The following is a 17,413-nucleotide window of genomic DNA, read 5'->3' on the forward strand; positions in this document are numbered from 1 at the left end:
ATTATAAGAGTTGATGGAAACTACTAACCTCCATTTCTCTGACCTTCTAACAACTTCTAGAATTACCTTTTTTCTTAAAGATTTGAGGGTGTTTTCTGATTTGTGGACTGAACCAGTACAGACATACAAGGGATATGATGACTCCCCCCCCTCTTCCTGAACTACGCATCCTGTTTCAATCCATTTTAGCTTTTCCCAGTGCACAGGGAGAGTGCTATTCCCGTGACTCCAGATACAGCCATGGCATTGGTTAAATTGGTGTCTCCTGAAGGACAGGTACAGATACAGCCATGCCATTGGTTATAGCTAACTCCACTCTCTTTGTTCTCATTTGCCACCATTGAGGTTGACTAGGAATAGGCCTTTCAACCAGCAGTGAATGTGACCAGTAGTGGCCATTATACAGTCAGACCCAAGAATAAAATTATAGTAAGAAAATGTAGTTGAATTAAGTTAAGATCTTCAATTTATCAAAATTAATAAACAAGTTAAAACAATGAGGACAAAAACTCAACCAAAAAAATTTAAGTCATAAACGTCCATAAAACACATAAAATACTTACTTTTTTTTTTCTTTTTTCTTTTTTTTCGGAGCTAGGGACTGAACCCAGGGCCTTGCGCTTTCTAGGCAAGCGCTCTAACACTGAGCTAAATCCCCAACCCCAAAATACTTACTTTTAAGTAATATGTAACATTTAACTTTAAAAATTAATGTAAAAGTATAAAATATTTAATTTAAATTTTTTTTATTTTACAAGGTGTTTATTTTGTTTTGAGACATGGCCCCTGTATATAGTTCTAACTGGCCTACAACCCATTCTGTTGACCTGTCTTTCTTTGAACTCACAGATTTGCCTGCCTCAGACTCCCAAGTGCTGAGTTTAAAGTCATACATCATCACACCCAACACAAAGGACTTTTAACTCAGTTTTTATAGTTTGAGCTGTCACTCAGGAGTCTAGTACTTCCCTTTGTATTCAAGGCCCCAGGTTCAATCCCCAGAACTACCTCAAAGTTGTAAAGGACACTTCCAGCTTTACATACAAGTATAAGATTCACAGCACACTTGAGAGTAAGTTGCAAAGCCTGCTTATATACCCTTACCTCTACACATGCTCAGACCCCCCTATTACAAACAGCCCCTACCAAAGAGGTACATTTGTTCCATGTGCTCTGTCTCCAGTCAACTATCAGCTGAAGTTTACAGTTCACATTAGGGCTCATATTGCAGTTGAATACGACACAAGTATGGCTAGCCCTATAATGGCATGCATATATCATTATAGTATCATATAGCAATGGTTAATCCTAACTATCATCTTGATTGGATTGAGACAGACTCCTGGGAGGTTCATCAGGCACACATAAGAATGTGTCTCTGATAGTGTTTCCAGAAAGGTTTAACCGAGGAGAGAAGGCCCACCTCGAATGTGGCTGACCACCCCTAAGGCTGAAGGCACAGGTAGATAAAGGGGAGGGAGAACGTAGAACTTGCTAGCGTAAGCATCCTCTCTCTTGGCTTCCTGACCTCCATGAGATGAGCTGTTCTGTTTCACTTCCGTACCATGATGGCCTGGAGTCTGAAACTGTGGGCCAGAATCCTTCCTTCTCTTGAACTGAGTCTCTTGAGTACTTGTCACATACAGACTAGTTTCACTTGTAAAAATTCATCTATTCATCTCTACCTCCGGCAATCACTGACTTTTCTACTGTCTGCAGAATGCCCACTATCCAGAATCCCTCAGTGTGGAGCCTTTTCCAGACTGACTTCCCTCACTTAGTAATATGCATTCGAATTTCTTCCATGTCTCTTTGTCATAGGATATCCCTTCTATTTTTGGTACCAAATAACATCCCATTGTCTGCATTACGACAGTTTATTTATCTATTCAGCTGTTGAATGACATCTTGGTTATGTCTAAGATTGGGCAATCATGAATAAAGTAGCCGTAGATGTATGTGCATAGCGTTTTGTGAGAACAGAGGGTTTTTGGTTTCTTTAAATAACAAGAGGTTCACAGTGCTGGATCATATATATGGTAAGGTCATTTTTCTAAGAAACCGCCAAACGCTTTCTTCCAAAGTGACTGTAGCATTTTGAATTTCCATCAGCATGAATGTGAGATTGTTTTTAAAACTGGGGACTGAACTGGCTTCACAACAGATGCTAATCCTGGTCAAAAAGCCCGACCCTCTAATCACCTTCTAATTGTGCTAAGGTTCAGCAGACAAACTTTGGGAAGAACTATATATACCCAGACACTCCTCTTACTTTTGATTTTGAGACTGTCTCACTAGATTGCCCAGATTGGCTTAAAACTTCCCCTGAAGTCCTGACTCTGATCTCCCAGCCTTGGTTACAGAGTAGCCGGGCTCCTGGCTAACATTACCAATCCTATCTGAGTGGGAGTTCTTATTGCTCCCCATTCTTGGCAGGGTTCTGGATTTGGGCCATTCTTGTAGGTGTAGACTGAAATTTCATTACTGTTCTAATGTTCATTTCCTTCCTAATGGACGTCAGCCATCTTTCATAGGCTTGTTTGCTCTCTGTAAATCTTCCTTCATGGACCATCTATGGCATGTGTTAAAAACTCCATTTTTTCTTAGAGTGGGCATTAAGAGTTCTGTGTTTGTAGTTTGTTCAGTAAAAATAATAGACTACTGTGGTTTATAAACAACAGAAATGTATTTTCACACTTATGGAAACTTTGGGGTATGGGACATAGTTGCAAGATAGAGGGTGATGAGGGAAGGCCTTGATGGAGATGCCTTTATATGGTGCGTATGGCGATGCCCTTATATGATGTGGAGAGTATAAAAAGTCCACAATTATGTCACCAAGAGATTTGGTGCCTATAAAGGGAACACCTGGTCCTCTTGCTCAACTCTCATAAGGCAGAAGGGGAGATGCAGGTGGGTAATTAAGGTTCCTTTTCTTTTAAGATTATATATATATAATTACATATATATATATAATTACATATATATATATATATATATATATATATATGAATAACATTGTCACTCTCTTCAGACATACCAGAAGGGGGCACCAGATCCTATTAGAGATGGTTGTGAGCCACCATGTGGTTGCTGGGAATTGAACTCAGGACCTCTGGAAGAGCAGTCCGTGCTCTTAACCACTGAGCTGTCTCTCCAGCCCAAGGTTTCTTCTCTAAGAGCACCACAGAGGCACAACAGAACAACTTAACAGGGGGAAGTTTCTTTTGCTCACACTCTCAAAAGATTTAGCACATGACATAAAGCCTAGAGGAGTTGTAAGAACTGATCTTATCTCGGAGGACTGGGAAGCAGAAGGCTTTGTGTTACTAGAAGCAGATGTTTCTCTAAAAGCTTCCCCCAGCAACCTATATCTTGTAGTTGGGCTCATGTCCTAAAAGTTTTATAACCTCTAAAATTGTACAAGCTTAGGCCCAAGTGTTCAAACTTGAGACTTCGGGGGACATTTAAACTGAAAGCATGACAGGACTGATTCTGCTTGTGAGGCTGCCCCTCCCCCATCCAATTACCACCTAAAATCCCTAAGTTGGGGGTTCCGGTGAACAGATAAACTTGTGGGGAAACACGTTTAGCACATAGATTTTATATATTTACAAGTAGCCCTTGGTCAGATATGCTTAGTACAAGTCCAGAGCTTGTCTTTTACTCTCTTGACCACACGTTTTGCAGAGCAGAAATTCTGACGTGCTGCTTATTTGGAGCGTTCCCCACATCACCATAAGCTTGGAAATTAGTTAATTTCTCATATATAAGTTTGCTTCTCACCGAGTCTTTAAAAATATTGATTCTCTTAAGTTGGCAGTTCTCAGCAAGTTTTAAGAGGTGTCAATAGTTCACCTAGATCTCTTGGGCCTGGTCAGGATGTTCTTGGTTTTTCCAGCTGTATGAGAGGATGCTATTGCTGAATGGAGAGTCATTAACAATGCCGCTAAACAGTGACAATGTTGCTAAAGATCCTTCCCTACTGTAGAATCACTGGGCTTTCAGTTACCTAACTCACAATGTCAATAGTATCAGTAGACAACTGAGAAACTGTCTTAGGCCCAGGAATTCTGTCTAAGAGATTATTCAGATTAATGACTACATTAATTAGAATGCATGGGCATGATAATTCTGAAAGATACCCATCCTTGAAATATGTGTTCACGCACATGAGAAGTCACATGTAGACGTTCCTTTTAGCATTTTCTTACGCGAAACTTCCTAAACAGCCTCAGTGTCCATCAACAAGGCTGACGATTAATGTATAAATGAGCTCTGTGAGAGTGTTGTAGGCCATGTGACCTCTACCCACCTATCGACCATCCTACAGTCCTTTTGACTGCCCTCTATTTTGTTCATGGGCTTGATATAAGATCAAATCCCAGGACTTCTTTCATTCTGGTATTCCTGGCTTGGAAACTAGGAAGGACTAACCCTTTCTCTGTGAGTCATGTGATGAGGCAGTCACATGGCCTGAATTTGGACTATTTGATGGATCTTTGAGCCATGAACTAAGTAGAGGTAGACAGACCACTAGAGAGTTAAGTTCCTGAATGTAGGTATCTATCGGAAGGAGGCAGCTGCCTCCTGGTCTCATAGTTCTTGCAAAGTGAATCAAGCTTCTATTAGTCCATCTGAAGACCTTGAGTTCTGTTACTAGAAACATTGGTGAAGCAGTTAATTACTTAATTACTCAGGAAAGAATCAGAGCAACAAGGTGACAGATGCCTGAAGACATTTTTAAAATACATATAGAATATCAAGTTAACAGCATTATACAGAGGATTAATTGAACAATTTCCCTGGCCTTTCTGAACCATTAATACAACTCAAGTAATAAAACCACTGAGGTCATGAGGGGGGAGATGAGAGCATTGGTGGACAGCCTTACAAGTAAGAACTTAACCCATTTAAATAGATACATTAGCTTTCTGTACCTTGCAAATATGCTAACTAATAAATTGCAGAATTCTATGTTATAGTTAAAAGAAATGCATGTCTGACACACTAGAAAGGAAAAAAACAATCAAGATAGGACCTTGCAATATAGCCTTGACTGCTCCGGAGCTGGGTGTATGGACCTGGCTGGCCTTGAACTCACAGACATCCGTCTGTCTCTTCCTTCTGAGTGCTGGGATTAAAGATGTACATCACCACAGTCAGCAAAGAAATCAAATTTTAGAACAATCATTCACTCAAGGGATGTTTTCTGAGCTCTGGTCATTTCCTGCTCTGTATACTGGACAGGACAGAACTGGTTTCTGACCTCGTGGAATGCTATTTAAAATAGTGAATTATGGGAAATAAAAGTGTCTACCGGTGGTGGAATGACAAATACTGCTTATTATGGAAACAAATATGCTAAGGAGGTATTTACAGTAATTAAAAAATTATTTTAATGACAGAAAATTAAGTGAAATAAACTATAAGATTGGGAGCATGTACACATATACACATAATCATTAAATTATAAATGAAATTATATATAACTGAAATTAAATGCATCATGAACATACAGAATAATTTTTTAATTGCATATGACCAAAAGAAGGTCTACTAAAATGCTAACAGGACTCACTTCTGAATGATAAAACTGTGGGTCTGTGTGTGTTCTAAATCTTGACAACTTTCAGATGCTGTTTTAGAAGTATAAAATATATTATTTATGGCCATAAAATTGTTTAAGAAACATAGATGCTGTCCTAGTTTCTTTTCCCATTGTCGTGATAAAATACTGTGAGAGAGAAAGGGTTTATTTCAGGTTATGGTTTCAGGTTATAGTCCATTAGCACAGGTCAGTCAGGCATCACCTAGTCACATGACATCCACAGTCAAAAAGCAGAGAGCTTTGAATGCATGCATACTTATGCTCAGCCATTGTTCTCCATGCTTCAAACTATTTATTTATTGATTTATTGTGTGTGTGTGTGTGTGTGTGTGTGTGTGTGATTGTTTATCTGTGCACCACGTGCATGCCCTATCCCTCAAGGCCAGAAGGAAGTGGTGGATCTCCTGAAACTGGAGTTACAGAAAAACATGAGCCACTATTGAGTGTCAATAACTGAGCCCAGGTCCTCTGTCAGAGCGGAGAGGGCTCTTAACTATTTAGCCATCTTTCTAGCTGTGTCTTTCTCCTTCACAGTTCAAGATCTAAACTCAGGGAATGTTGCTATCCGTGGAGCATGGGTCCTCCACTTCAATAAACATAATTAAGATAACTATCAATAAACATGCCCACAGGCCAACCTGGTCTAGACAATCCTTCAGACTCCCAGGTCAGTCTAGAGTGTGTTAAGCTGATAATTAAAATTAGCCATTGCTGACTATATTTTCAAAACAACCCATAAGAATATCTTAGCTATATATACAGATACATGTTTGTAAGATGCACACACACACACACACACACACACACACACACACACACATGCACACACCACATGTTATAAGTAGATTAAAACTGATCATCTTATTAAACCCTTTTCAAATTCTAATGGGAAAGCCATAGAGTTTGGCTTATTCCGCTGTGAGCTGTAAATCTCGTTTTGCTGGTCTCTGGTGACCACAAGTTACAGAATGGATCAAAGGCTAATTTAGTTTGACCACTTTCTCTACCACTGGCAGGTTGGGAGTCAGTAGTCAAGTTCTAGTGAGGTTGTCTGAGACCAATGTGGTGTGTAAGAGGATGTTGCATTAGCCTTAACTACAGTCTTTGTCTGAGGACACAGTCAGGTCTTGTTTAAATAATACTTAAGACAGGGTACACAGATGGAGCACCTTACACCATCTCTTTTGTCTGGGACAGGCAAGGTGGGACCTCCTCTTGACATCAAACTGGGAGCCTTGAACTGTACAGCCTTCAGCATCCAGTGGAAAACACCGAAGCGTTCTGGTAGCTCCATTGTTGGGTACACAGTGAGTATAGGGGCATGGGGGATTCTGCAGTCTCTCTCTCTCTCTCTCTCTCTCTCTCTCTCTCTCTCTCTCTCTGTGTGTGTGTGTGTGTGTGTGTGTGTGTGTGTGTGTGTGTACATGCAGCGTGTGCATAGGCACATGGGTGCGCCTGTCTGTCTGTCGGTCTGTCTGACTGACTGACTGACTTCATTTTCACTATGAATACCTCCTGTACAGGTTAAGTCTCTGTTATCTGATTAGGATCAGAAATATTTTGAATTGGGGATTCTTTTTCCCTTCAGATTTTAGAGTATCTCCCTACTATATAGTTAGAATACATTGGGCTAAGACCCAAGCTAAACCCAAAATCTAATAACAGTTCATATGTACCTTACACGTACATACAGCAGAAGACAATTTTATATACTTTTAGTGTATCTAGGTTTTCACTCACCAAGTGAAGCCAGGTGTGAAATTTTACTTTTTTGTGTGGTTTGGGGTCATATCAGCACTCAAAATGTTTCAGATTTCTGAAGCAGTTGAGAGTTTGATTTTTCTAATACAGGTACTCACCCTGTTTTTGACCCTTCACATCAATCCTCTTGTGTTAATGAGTGTGTCATTCTCCTCTGGTGACCTGGTTAGTACCCTTCATCCACTGGGCTCTACCCAGTCTTTTTGGTATTGTGGCAAAGGGAAATCAAAACAGGTAGAATGCATGGTTTCTGTTACCAGCTGCATAGCATCAAACTTAGATAATAATACATACACAGAGAAAATCACAGGGAGCCACTGACAGGATCTGAGTTAAAGGGGCACACAATTAAAGCAGGGGAATGGTTAGTGACTGTGTCCTAGGCCAGAAGAGACGACAAACTGGGCTGAACTATAGCAGTTCACCAAAATATGTTTTCTTTGAGTAGAGTTAACTGTAGAAGTCAGGGTATTTCAGACTTCTGAAATCTCTGTGACATTAGGAGAGTTAGTCATACCAAGCTCACGATGTCCTGCCCCTGGGGTTGAGCACTTCATCTGGAATGGAGAAAATGCTGCTTGTTCCCCTTGCTTCCTCCACTGCCTACTGTCTTTGTTTCACTGAAGAACAGAGGTTGTTGTCCATGGTCCATGCCCTCTGGTCTTCTTAAAGTAGAAATCTATTTTGAGATAGTCTTAGTGTTTCTGGTGCTATAGTTCTACATCACGACCAAAAGCAACATGAGGAGGAAAGGGCTTATTTCATCTTGCAACTTTCAGGTCACAATCTATCACTGAGGGGAATCAAGGCAGGAATCAAGCAGAGCAGGGAGTTGGGGATAGGAACTGAAGACAAGGCCATGGAAGAGTGCTGCTTACTGGTTTATGCAACCTGCTTTCTTCCAGCACCCACAACCTCTACCCTCAGAGAACTGGGTTCATCCTCATCAATTATCACGCAAGAAAATGCACCATAGGCTTGTCCAGGGGTTAGTCTTATCGGGACATTTTCTCAGTTGAGGTTGCCTTTTTCAAAATGACTATATCTTGTGTCAAACTGTCATAAAATGAGCCAGCAGTGACTCATCTACAAATGTGAGAAATGAGTGCCCCAAGAAGGTTGTAATTTGGGGGAAGGGGGAAGAACTTGAGTCCAGCTCTACCCATTTTTCCTCACTGTAGGGGTCTTTCTCCCAGCCTGTACAGGCTGTGGTTCTACTAGATACTACCCTTTAGTCACAGGGACCTAGTACTTATAGGCGAGGTGACATATCACAATAGCCACACACTTTCTGAATGGTTTTGAACTTTTGATGTTAAGTTAATGTTGTCTCTATTCTCACCAGAGTCTCTGCTTCTTTTCAAGGTATTTTACTCCGAGCTTGGTTCAGATAAGTCCCTCCGGGAACAGTCACATAATGTACCTGTTGGCCAGGATACCCTAATCACTGTGAGTATTTCCACGTAGGCATCAGGGTGTTTGGGACCTCAGGGAAACACAAATAGACTTCTGGATTGCTACATGTATTTCCATGTATGTAATAGTAACAAGGGTTTGTCTTAGCATTCTCAAGTGTCTCCTATGTGAACTACTCTGGTGACATACCCTTCTCTCCAGAAAGGCAGGCAATTGTTACAAAGGACCATCCCAGATCCTCTTCATTCTAACCTGAGTAGAATCAGTCACACAAAGACCTCTCCACTCTACCATCTTTTTTTTTTCATAAAATTCAAGACTGACACGTTTGTAATCTCAATAAAACTTTATAAATAAAGATGTCACATCTGTGTGTTCCCAACCGGCAGAAGACAATGATGTAATTTGAAATGATATTCACATGGTCTCTTGTTTATTTTATTTTCCCAGCCCAGCATGTGTCAACTTCTCCCGTTTCTTGTCAGAGTCTCTCTGGGTGAAATTTTTGCTTTTGGCTTCTTCTGGTTCCTTCTTGCCCCTCCCCCCATCCCTCCTTCCCATTCTGCCCCTTAATCTGCAGGCCAGAGCTTCAGAATAGCTCCATAAAGCATGACACTGGTGCCTACAAACAACAGTGTCATGATGGCCGTGGTGGCACTGTCTGTCACTCCCATTTAATAAGTGCCTGCTGAGTACAGCACAGCCCGGAACCCATTTGTCATCTTCGATAAGCCACTATTACTTATTAAGTGTCTGTCACCGCCAGGCACGGTCCCTCCTGCTTTATGTTTGTTTTTCTGTTTAATCTTCACAACTCTTCCATGACCTCATTCCGCTGACAGGAATGCTGAAACAGAGAGGTGAAGTAACTCCCCCAAATCATATATTATGGAGAACCAGTAGCATCTACACACCTCCGGTGGCGGCCTGAGCCACAAACCTGTCTCATCTTTACTAAAGCTCTCATGATCTGGGAAGACTAGCTATGCATTTCAGCTTGCTTGTATCTTCCTGTCTTCAGCCCTATTAGTGTCCCCCACCAGCTTCCTGTGTTTCAAGGCTTCCTCTTGTACCTAAAATACAGTCTGACCCAGAGTTTTGAAACTTCCAAAATAGAAGACCAGGAAGTGTGACAATTAGCTTCTGGAACTGCCACTCCCATTTGCAGGTCAGAATGTTAGCCAATGTGACTTTGTCTAAATTCAGCTTTGTCCCTTAGAAAGAATACAATAATCACACTGTGCCTGCCTAGAGTAGATGGAGCTCTGTCATAAAGCCTCTCATAGACTATCACGAGAATGCTCGATGTCATGTCTGATGCTTTGGTGTTGACTATACGCCCTCTGTTCTTTACATCCAGGCATTACGGTGCCCTGACAATTTCTAGTATTCCAGCATTTGCTGATGTAACAAATGGCATAGTTACTTCTGTAAGGCCACTGCAAGGTAACATGCAGTCCCTGTTTAGGGACAGCATTCAGTCTTGGGAAAATTCAGTCTGGCCTGCTGGCATGCAATCGTAGCTACACAGGAGGCTGAGGCAGTTTAAGGCCTGCTGAACTACAGAGTGAGTTTGAGAATATACCATAAGCTACTTATGAAGGCCATGACTCAAAAGGAAAGGAGGAAGAATAGAAATGAAAAGGTAAAAGTGGGGAGGCAGTAACTCAATGGTAGGGTGCTTGACGAGTATGTGAGGGGCTCATCATTCAAATTGCAATGTATAGATTAAAACAAATGAATAAAGCTTACATTTACTCCTCAAACAATTAGAGGACAGTATAAGACCAGATGCCATTAACCTGATATTTAATAGGCAGAATTTGAAAGGGATAGATAAATATTGACATGAGCAGTCAAGAGATAAAGCTTGGGGCTAGGAATTGAAACAGAATTTTCTAGAAAGTCAGATTCAAGTAGGAATTCCTACCATTCAAGTAGGAAGAAGTGGTTTGAATATTAGGAATAGGCTTATGTGTGTGGGTGGGTGCTGGTATTATTAGATAGAAGTAAAGACATGTCTCTGATATACAAGACTAGAGGAGAATTAATACCTATGCATGAATATGATAAATCTATAGGACAGAGTGGAAAGGCTTATAGAATGGCAATCCCTAAGTTCAGATTCCTATGCTATACCCAACTGACCAACCAATCAGGCAATCCTTCTGAGTCTGACTCCCATCAGCAAACTTAGGATTCCAATGCTGTCCAAGGCCACAGACAGTGTTTGTGGTTGCCAAAAGTGTGTCCAAGTCTCTCAGTCTTTGGCAAAGCTTATATGGGCACCCTGTAGTATTTTAAAACTTTGGAGCTGGCAAGAAGGCTTGATGAGTAAAAAGAAGTTGATGTACAACCTGGTGACCTGGAGTTTGTTTACAAGAGCAAGTAAAGGTAGAGTGGGCTGACTTCATAAAGCTATCATGGCCCGCATATATCACACACACACACACACACACACACACACACACAAGCACACACAATGATGATGGTGGTAGTGATGGTGGTGGTGGTGATGGTGATGATGATGATAGCAATAGTAACTTTCAAGAAAAACAGCAATATCTCTGTTAATTAATATTAAGAAGGTGTTTGAATATAACTATTTCGTCAGTGAAGTTGTTGTGTAATCCATTTGACCCAGAGATGGTGTAAAGTGTTTCTGAGAAGTTACATGTGCCTTAAGCAGAGGATATTTGGAACCTTGGTACCAACCTATAGCATATAGATGTTGTGAGGATTAAATGAGTTAAATGGTTATAGCGTTCTTAGCATGCATACACAGAATAAGACCTAGGAAGTGGTTAATACAATTTACATTGCAAAAGAAGGAGTGTATTTGCCTCTGTCATACTTGTAGGCAGAGGCAGGAGCTCTGTGGATTGAGTGTAGCCCTGAAGAATTTTTCTTCTTCAGTTCTCTTCTGCTTTCCTTTCTCTCTCTTCAAGGACTTCCTGATCATCAGGCGATTTTTGTATGTCTTTGAGAAGTTGACTCCCATCCCCAGCCCAGGATGGGGAAAAGGGGGGGATCCTCTTCATTGAATGGTTAATTTTCTGCATCCTTTTGTCCTATGTAAAGCCCATGTAGATAACTAATCATAGGGTTAGCAAGTGGGATTTTAATCATTTAGGAAGGGGTATTAGCATCTTTGTGCCTGATGTGTTACCTCACAAAACAAAGAGAGGCTAATGTGAGGAAGTCATTAAAACTCTGTTCTAAGATTATGGGAAGCTAGTTAAAAAGAGAAAATATTTAAACTGGTGAATCACATAATAGAGAAGTCACCCCCCACCCCTATTCCAACATCTTCTCTCCTTACTTTTACTGCCACAGAGTGTCCTTATTGTAACCTTGGCCCCCATCACCAAAAATCAAACTTGGTTTGATTTTCAAGATTGAGTGCCAAGTAGTTAACTAGCTTGACAAGGCGATAGTCAGACTTAAACGATACATTGAAAGGGGAAAACAAAACAACAGTTAATCTGACCAAAATCACCTGGCTGGCGATGTGGCACTCCTAGAGATTGTTTGATAGACTTCCTTCTAGAAGCTTCTGATACAGTTAGCTGTTTGCACCCACCTTATCCTTTGTCTTAGAAAGATGACTTGCTGCTCTACTCTGGAAAACAAAATAGTGAAGTAAAACAAAGAAAATGTGATAATATTTTTGAGCCTTAGAAATAGAGAATAACTATTCGACTGATGATGTTTACATTTTGATCATGTATCATCAGTTAAGTGTTTGAGCACACACCAATATATGTATATTTATGTATTTATAAATTATACATGTAGGGCTATTCTAATGTATTATGTACATTATAAAATCCCACAGAATCTTTAAAGAAGAGATAAAACAGAAATAGAAAGTTCTGGTTTCTTTGGCTATCTCACTGCGTCGTGTTGCTTACTTAAAGGCTCCAGGCAGTTCTTTAGACTCTACTGGTCTGCCTGAGCCTGAACATTGTTTCTGTTTATGTTACGTCTGAAGTCAGAGAGAGAAAACTTATGAATCGTTGGACTTGTTTCTAGTTCCCACTCTATTATCACCCGAGCAAGGGTGAACTTCAGGAAGGTTATTGAGCTCATCAGAATCTGTTTGACAGAACCTGGGTAGACTAGATCCTGGCAGGAGCCACACTGGCCAGTAGAGAGCATATGGAAATATATGTCAGTCAATAGATAGCATATGGAAGTATGTCAGTCAACAGGGCATATGGAAGTATGCCTGAGTATCTTAGTGGGCAAACATGAAGGTTATAAACTCTTCATGGGAGATTCTACACAAGAAAGATTTTTATCTCCCTTCCATCTTGTTGTTCTTTTAAAGATGTGTGTGTGTGTGTGTGTGTGTGTGTGTGTGTGTGTGTGTGTGTGTGTGTGTTTAGAAAAGGCATTGGATCCCTTAAGACTCATGATTGTGTAGATATTATCAATGAGTTCTTTCTACAGCCCCCCACCCCTTTGTGCCCTCATCCCCATGGTTTAAAGCAGCCATGTTGTACCAACGAATGAGGAAAAAAAAAAAGAAAAGAGGGAACATACACTCCTTCTTTCTAATGAATAGTTCAGAAATTAGGCTCTGCATTTTCACCTGTGTCTTATTGGACCAGTTTTGTTCAGGTGACAATGCCAAAGGAAGGGAGGCTAGACATCTCATGCCATTGTCCAGCTGAAGTGCAGGGACTCTGTTATGGATGAGGATTGAATAAGTCGAGTCATAAGACCAAATTGTGAATGGATGGGATACTAGGACAGTAGATACAGAAAGGCAATTGAACTTCAAACAAATAGAGATATGAATGTGCTATGCCTGGAAGCCAGGAGATTGGCAAGACTAAGTTGTGGAAATTTTTATAGTGGAAGCTACAGTCACAGTTGCTTGGGATAACATCATTGCTGTTTTGGTCCAGCTTCAGAGTCTATAAAATGGGAATAATTGCACTGACCTCTCAGAGCCATTGTGTGAATTGGAAAAGGCACTGGTGTGCTAAGACCTTATAGATTCCAAAACACTATGTAAAAGCATTTTGCTAAACCAATCATGAGATGCAAGTATCATACTATGCCCACCTGTGAACAGGGAAGAATCCTGGGGAAGAGGTATCTTCACTCAATTAATTGAACTTTCTCTCTGAGCTCAGTGAAATGCATGACTTGCCTTTCAAAATCCCTACAGATGTGAATCAATGGACACTGAGTCACTGACAGACGTTCCTGGTGTTGTGGAGATGCAACTCTAGGAAGTGGTTTTGCACTTCAGGAAAGACTAGGCAAATAAGCAAACAAAATCAGAGTTCTCTGGCAGCACCCAACCTTTGCAAAAAACAAACAAAATAAAGATATGGAGAGATAGTTAGAGAAGGATCCTGAATTCAGTCTGGCTTCCCCAAGAAAGCATCCCCAACAGAAACGAAGCACGAGAGAGAGGAATGTCTTGGCTTGCTTTCAGACTTTGACAAAGTACCAGAACACAGCAAAACCTTTTTACTTAGTGAAGAACATATTGGGCATTCTCTCCAGTTTCATGGAAGCCTGAAGTGACATTTATAAGAGTTTCAAGGGCAGACATATAAAGATTTGTTGAATTGTCTGGTATTTCACTAATCATTCAAAAGCTTTTCACAAGTCACACTATTCTGAGAAGTTCTATTGGGGAAGGGAATGTCAGTAGAGGAAATGAGAGTAAATCACTGAATCCATCCAGTTCTTTCTTCACGGCCCCACCTTCTCAGTACTCTTGAGCCACTCACAGGTGGGCCACCTGGCTAGCGTATCAGCATGAGAAATGATGAGCTAAAAGCAGTTGGCCTTTGTTTCTCCCCATCTGAGGGCAGCACTAATCTTCCAGGTCTAACTCGTAGTTTGGGTGCTTGCTAATGTATATATGCCACTTCTACAAATATAATTTTTTCTCTCTTTTTATACCTGAAACACCCACAGTTTGGATCTATGAACATTCATATCACAATAATGTTCTACAGGCTTTTGCTGTAGATTGTATTAAATAATAATCTAGCTTTCATTATTTATTATTGATGTAAACCTCACAATACTTTCCAGTATGGATATAATTAATTTAAAACTCAGGTTTCAGAGTCATGTTGAGCAAGGTTTGGATTCTAATTTGTCCCTTACTAAGTATATGTTGTGAGTACACTGAATTTAAATAAAGGTATATGCACAAAGGCAAGGACATAGGACCAATAAACCAGCCATAGATAGTAATTAATGTTAGTTAAATTTTGTATCTGCTCCTGGCCAAATCAACACTAATGTATGAAATTGCATTATTTCCTTCCACTTTCATACATCATACACACATATACATACATCATATACATACACACGCATATACACATACATATACATCATGTACATATACATCATGTACATATACATAATATTACTATATACATAGCTGTGCACTATTGTAGTTCACCTTATCCTATCAATATTATTTTTATTTTGACTTCAAAAATTATTTTACTTTCTCTATGATGACTTCCCAGGAGAAAAGGATCTTACAGAAAAAGCCAGTGGAACATTCATTTAGTTAGAAAGTGCCAGCTGAGAGAAGAGAAAACCTGAGGTTTTGGACCCACCACTCCTTCTAGACTCTAGACCTCTCAACTTGGCCTCAACCTTGAGATAGAAGATAGAGTTAGGAGCCCAGGAAGCAGAGCAGGAGGGGGCACTATGGACGTGGGCCTCATGTTCACCAAAGATCTCCTGTGAAGGAGCATTTAGGAGGGAGAGAGAGAGAGAGAGAGAGAGAGAGAGGACTAGAGAGACAGAGGAGAGAACAAGGAGAGAACACTGTGCAGTGATCAGATATCAAGCCAAGGGACTCTGAGGTAGAAATGGAGGAAGGGGACAGGTCTGAGGACTTAACACAGTGGCTGGCAAGAGATACCCAGTCCTGTCTGTGGAGTTGCTGACTACAGAGCCTGGAGCCGGGTGCTGTCTTAGCTTGTTTTGTGCTGCTACAACAGAACATCATGAGTAATTTATAAAGGGGAAAATTTTATTTGGCTCGTGTTTCTGAAAGCTGAATATCCAAGGGCATTAAGAGTCACATCTGTTCAGCATCTGGTAAGGGCCCCCTGCTGCGTCATCCCAATGTGGAAGGCGAAAGAGACAGAGAACAGGAGTGAGAGGGGTCAACTCACTTCTATTTAGATTTTCAATGTTTGCTCTTTTCTTTTGTTCTCTCTTTTTTCCTTTCTTCTCTCTTTCTTCCTTTTCTATCTTCCTTCCTTCCTTCCTTCCTTTCACTTACTTATTTATTTTTGAGATACAATATCTGTATCCCAGGCTGGACTCAAAATGAACATGGATTCATGTAGTCAGAATGACCTTGCATTTCTGAGCCTCCTGCTTCCCTGGTCAAGAGCCAGCTCCTTCAATAACTAACTAGCCTACTCCCATAGTAACTAATATTAGTCTATTCCTGAGGGTTCTGTCCTCATGAACTAATCACCTAGGACTTGGCTCAATCTCTAACACTGTTGTACTGAGGATTTAGGTCTCTATTAGATGATGAACGTGGACTTAAGGGGAAATGCAATCAAGCTCTAGAAGGTACTATTGATCAAGATGGCCGGGTCAGTAGTTGAGCTCTTTTTGTAATGAGGTAATCTGCTTGAGGACATCTTGGTTCTTGATTCCTTCCTTTCATTTTACTTCAGTTTACTTATTCATTCATCCAAAGTCCCACGTGAGCACTGGCGGTATGTCTGGCAATACTCTGCTAAGCTCTGTGATGCCAGGGGAACAGGAAGTTGCATCTTGCCCTCAACTGGGTAGGGAGAAGGTGAACAGGCAATTACAAGACAAGGTGAGTAGTGTTGAGATTGAGGCCCACCAAGGACACCAAGGAAACATAGAGGAGGGGCATCTAACAAGACTGGGGGACGGGGTAGAGAAATGAGGTAATGTCTCAGTTGAGTCATGAAGGATGGGCAGGGTGAGCCAGGCAGAAGCATGGAGAAGGGCATTTCATGGAGAGGAGCAGCAGGTTCAAAGGCCCAGAGGCAAGGAATTGAATAGCAGAAGTGTGATCCCTGCCAAGTTCTTAGGTATGACTGGAATGTAGAATGCAAGGAGGGGCGGTAGCATGGGTGATGTTAGAAGGATGAACCAGGGGGACACATGTATGCTGTTCTAAGGGAAGTTTTAAGTGTAAAGTGATAGGGTTCGATTTGCGCCTTAGCATAGCAGCATGGGGTCCAAATTGGAGCACAGTCAGTACTTGTGGTAGACAGAGTCAGCCCATTGTCATCATTATAAGGTCTAATACTTAAATGGCTATTTGGGATAAGGTGGCATAGGTGGATTCCAATGGAGTGAAAAAGGTGTCATCAACTACACTGATAACTGATTGGGTGATCTGGAAAGAATGGATATATGAGTATCAAGAATTTCTGGCTTAGAAAATGGGAAGAGGGAAGTAAGTGTTGTATTTTAATTTTCCTAGTAGGAAGAGGAGTAATTGGTTATGTGTGTGGTCAGATCTTAATGTTATTAGGTATGTGTGGTCAGGAATTACAATTGATGTCTTAAGTTTTCATAATTATTAGTTGAAACTTTTGAAGCATTTTTTAACCTCTTAATTTTCTT

The 17,413-nt window shown here is 40.7% G+C and overlaps 1 protein-coding gene across 2 annotated transcripts in view; it reads left to right on the top strand.

Annotated features, from left to right (window-relative positions):
- Positions 1 to 17,413, top strand: part of Egflam (EGF like, fibronectin type III and laminin G domains) — a 173,008-nt gene that overhangs the window by 65,019 nt on the left and 90,576 nt on the right. For both annotated transcript variants that reach the window (XM_032898808.1, XM_032898809.1), the window contains exons 2-3: positions 6,809 to 6,918; positions 8,738 to 8,821. In XM_032898808.1, the coding sequence (XP_032754699.1) occupies positions 6,809 to 6,918; positions 8,738 to 8,821 (194 nt within the window). The remainder of the gene's footprint in view (positions 1 to 6,808; positions 6,919 to 8,737; positions 8,822 to 17,413) is intronic.

The sequence above is a fragment of the Rattus rattus genome, chromosome 3 (genome assembly GCF_011064425.1).
Source record: "Rattus rattus isolate New Zealand chromosome 3, Rrattus_CSIRO_v1, whole genome shotgun sequence".
Lineage (NCBI taxonomy): Eukaryota > Metazoa > Chordata > Mammalia > Rodentia > Muridae > Rattus > Rattus rattus.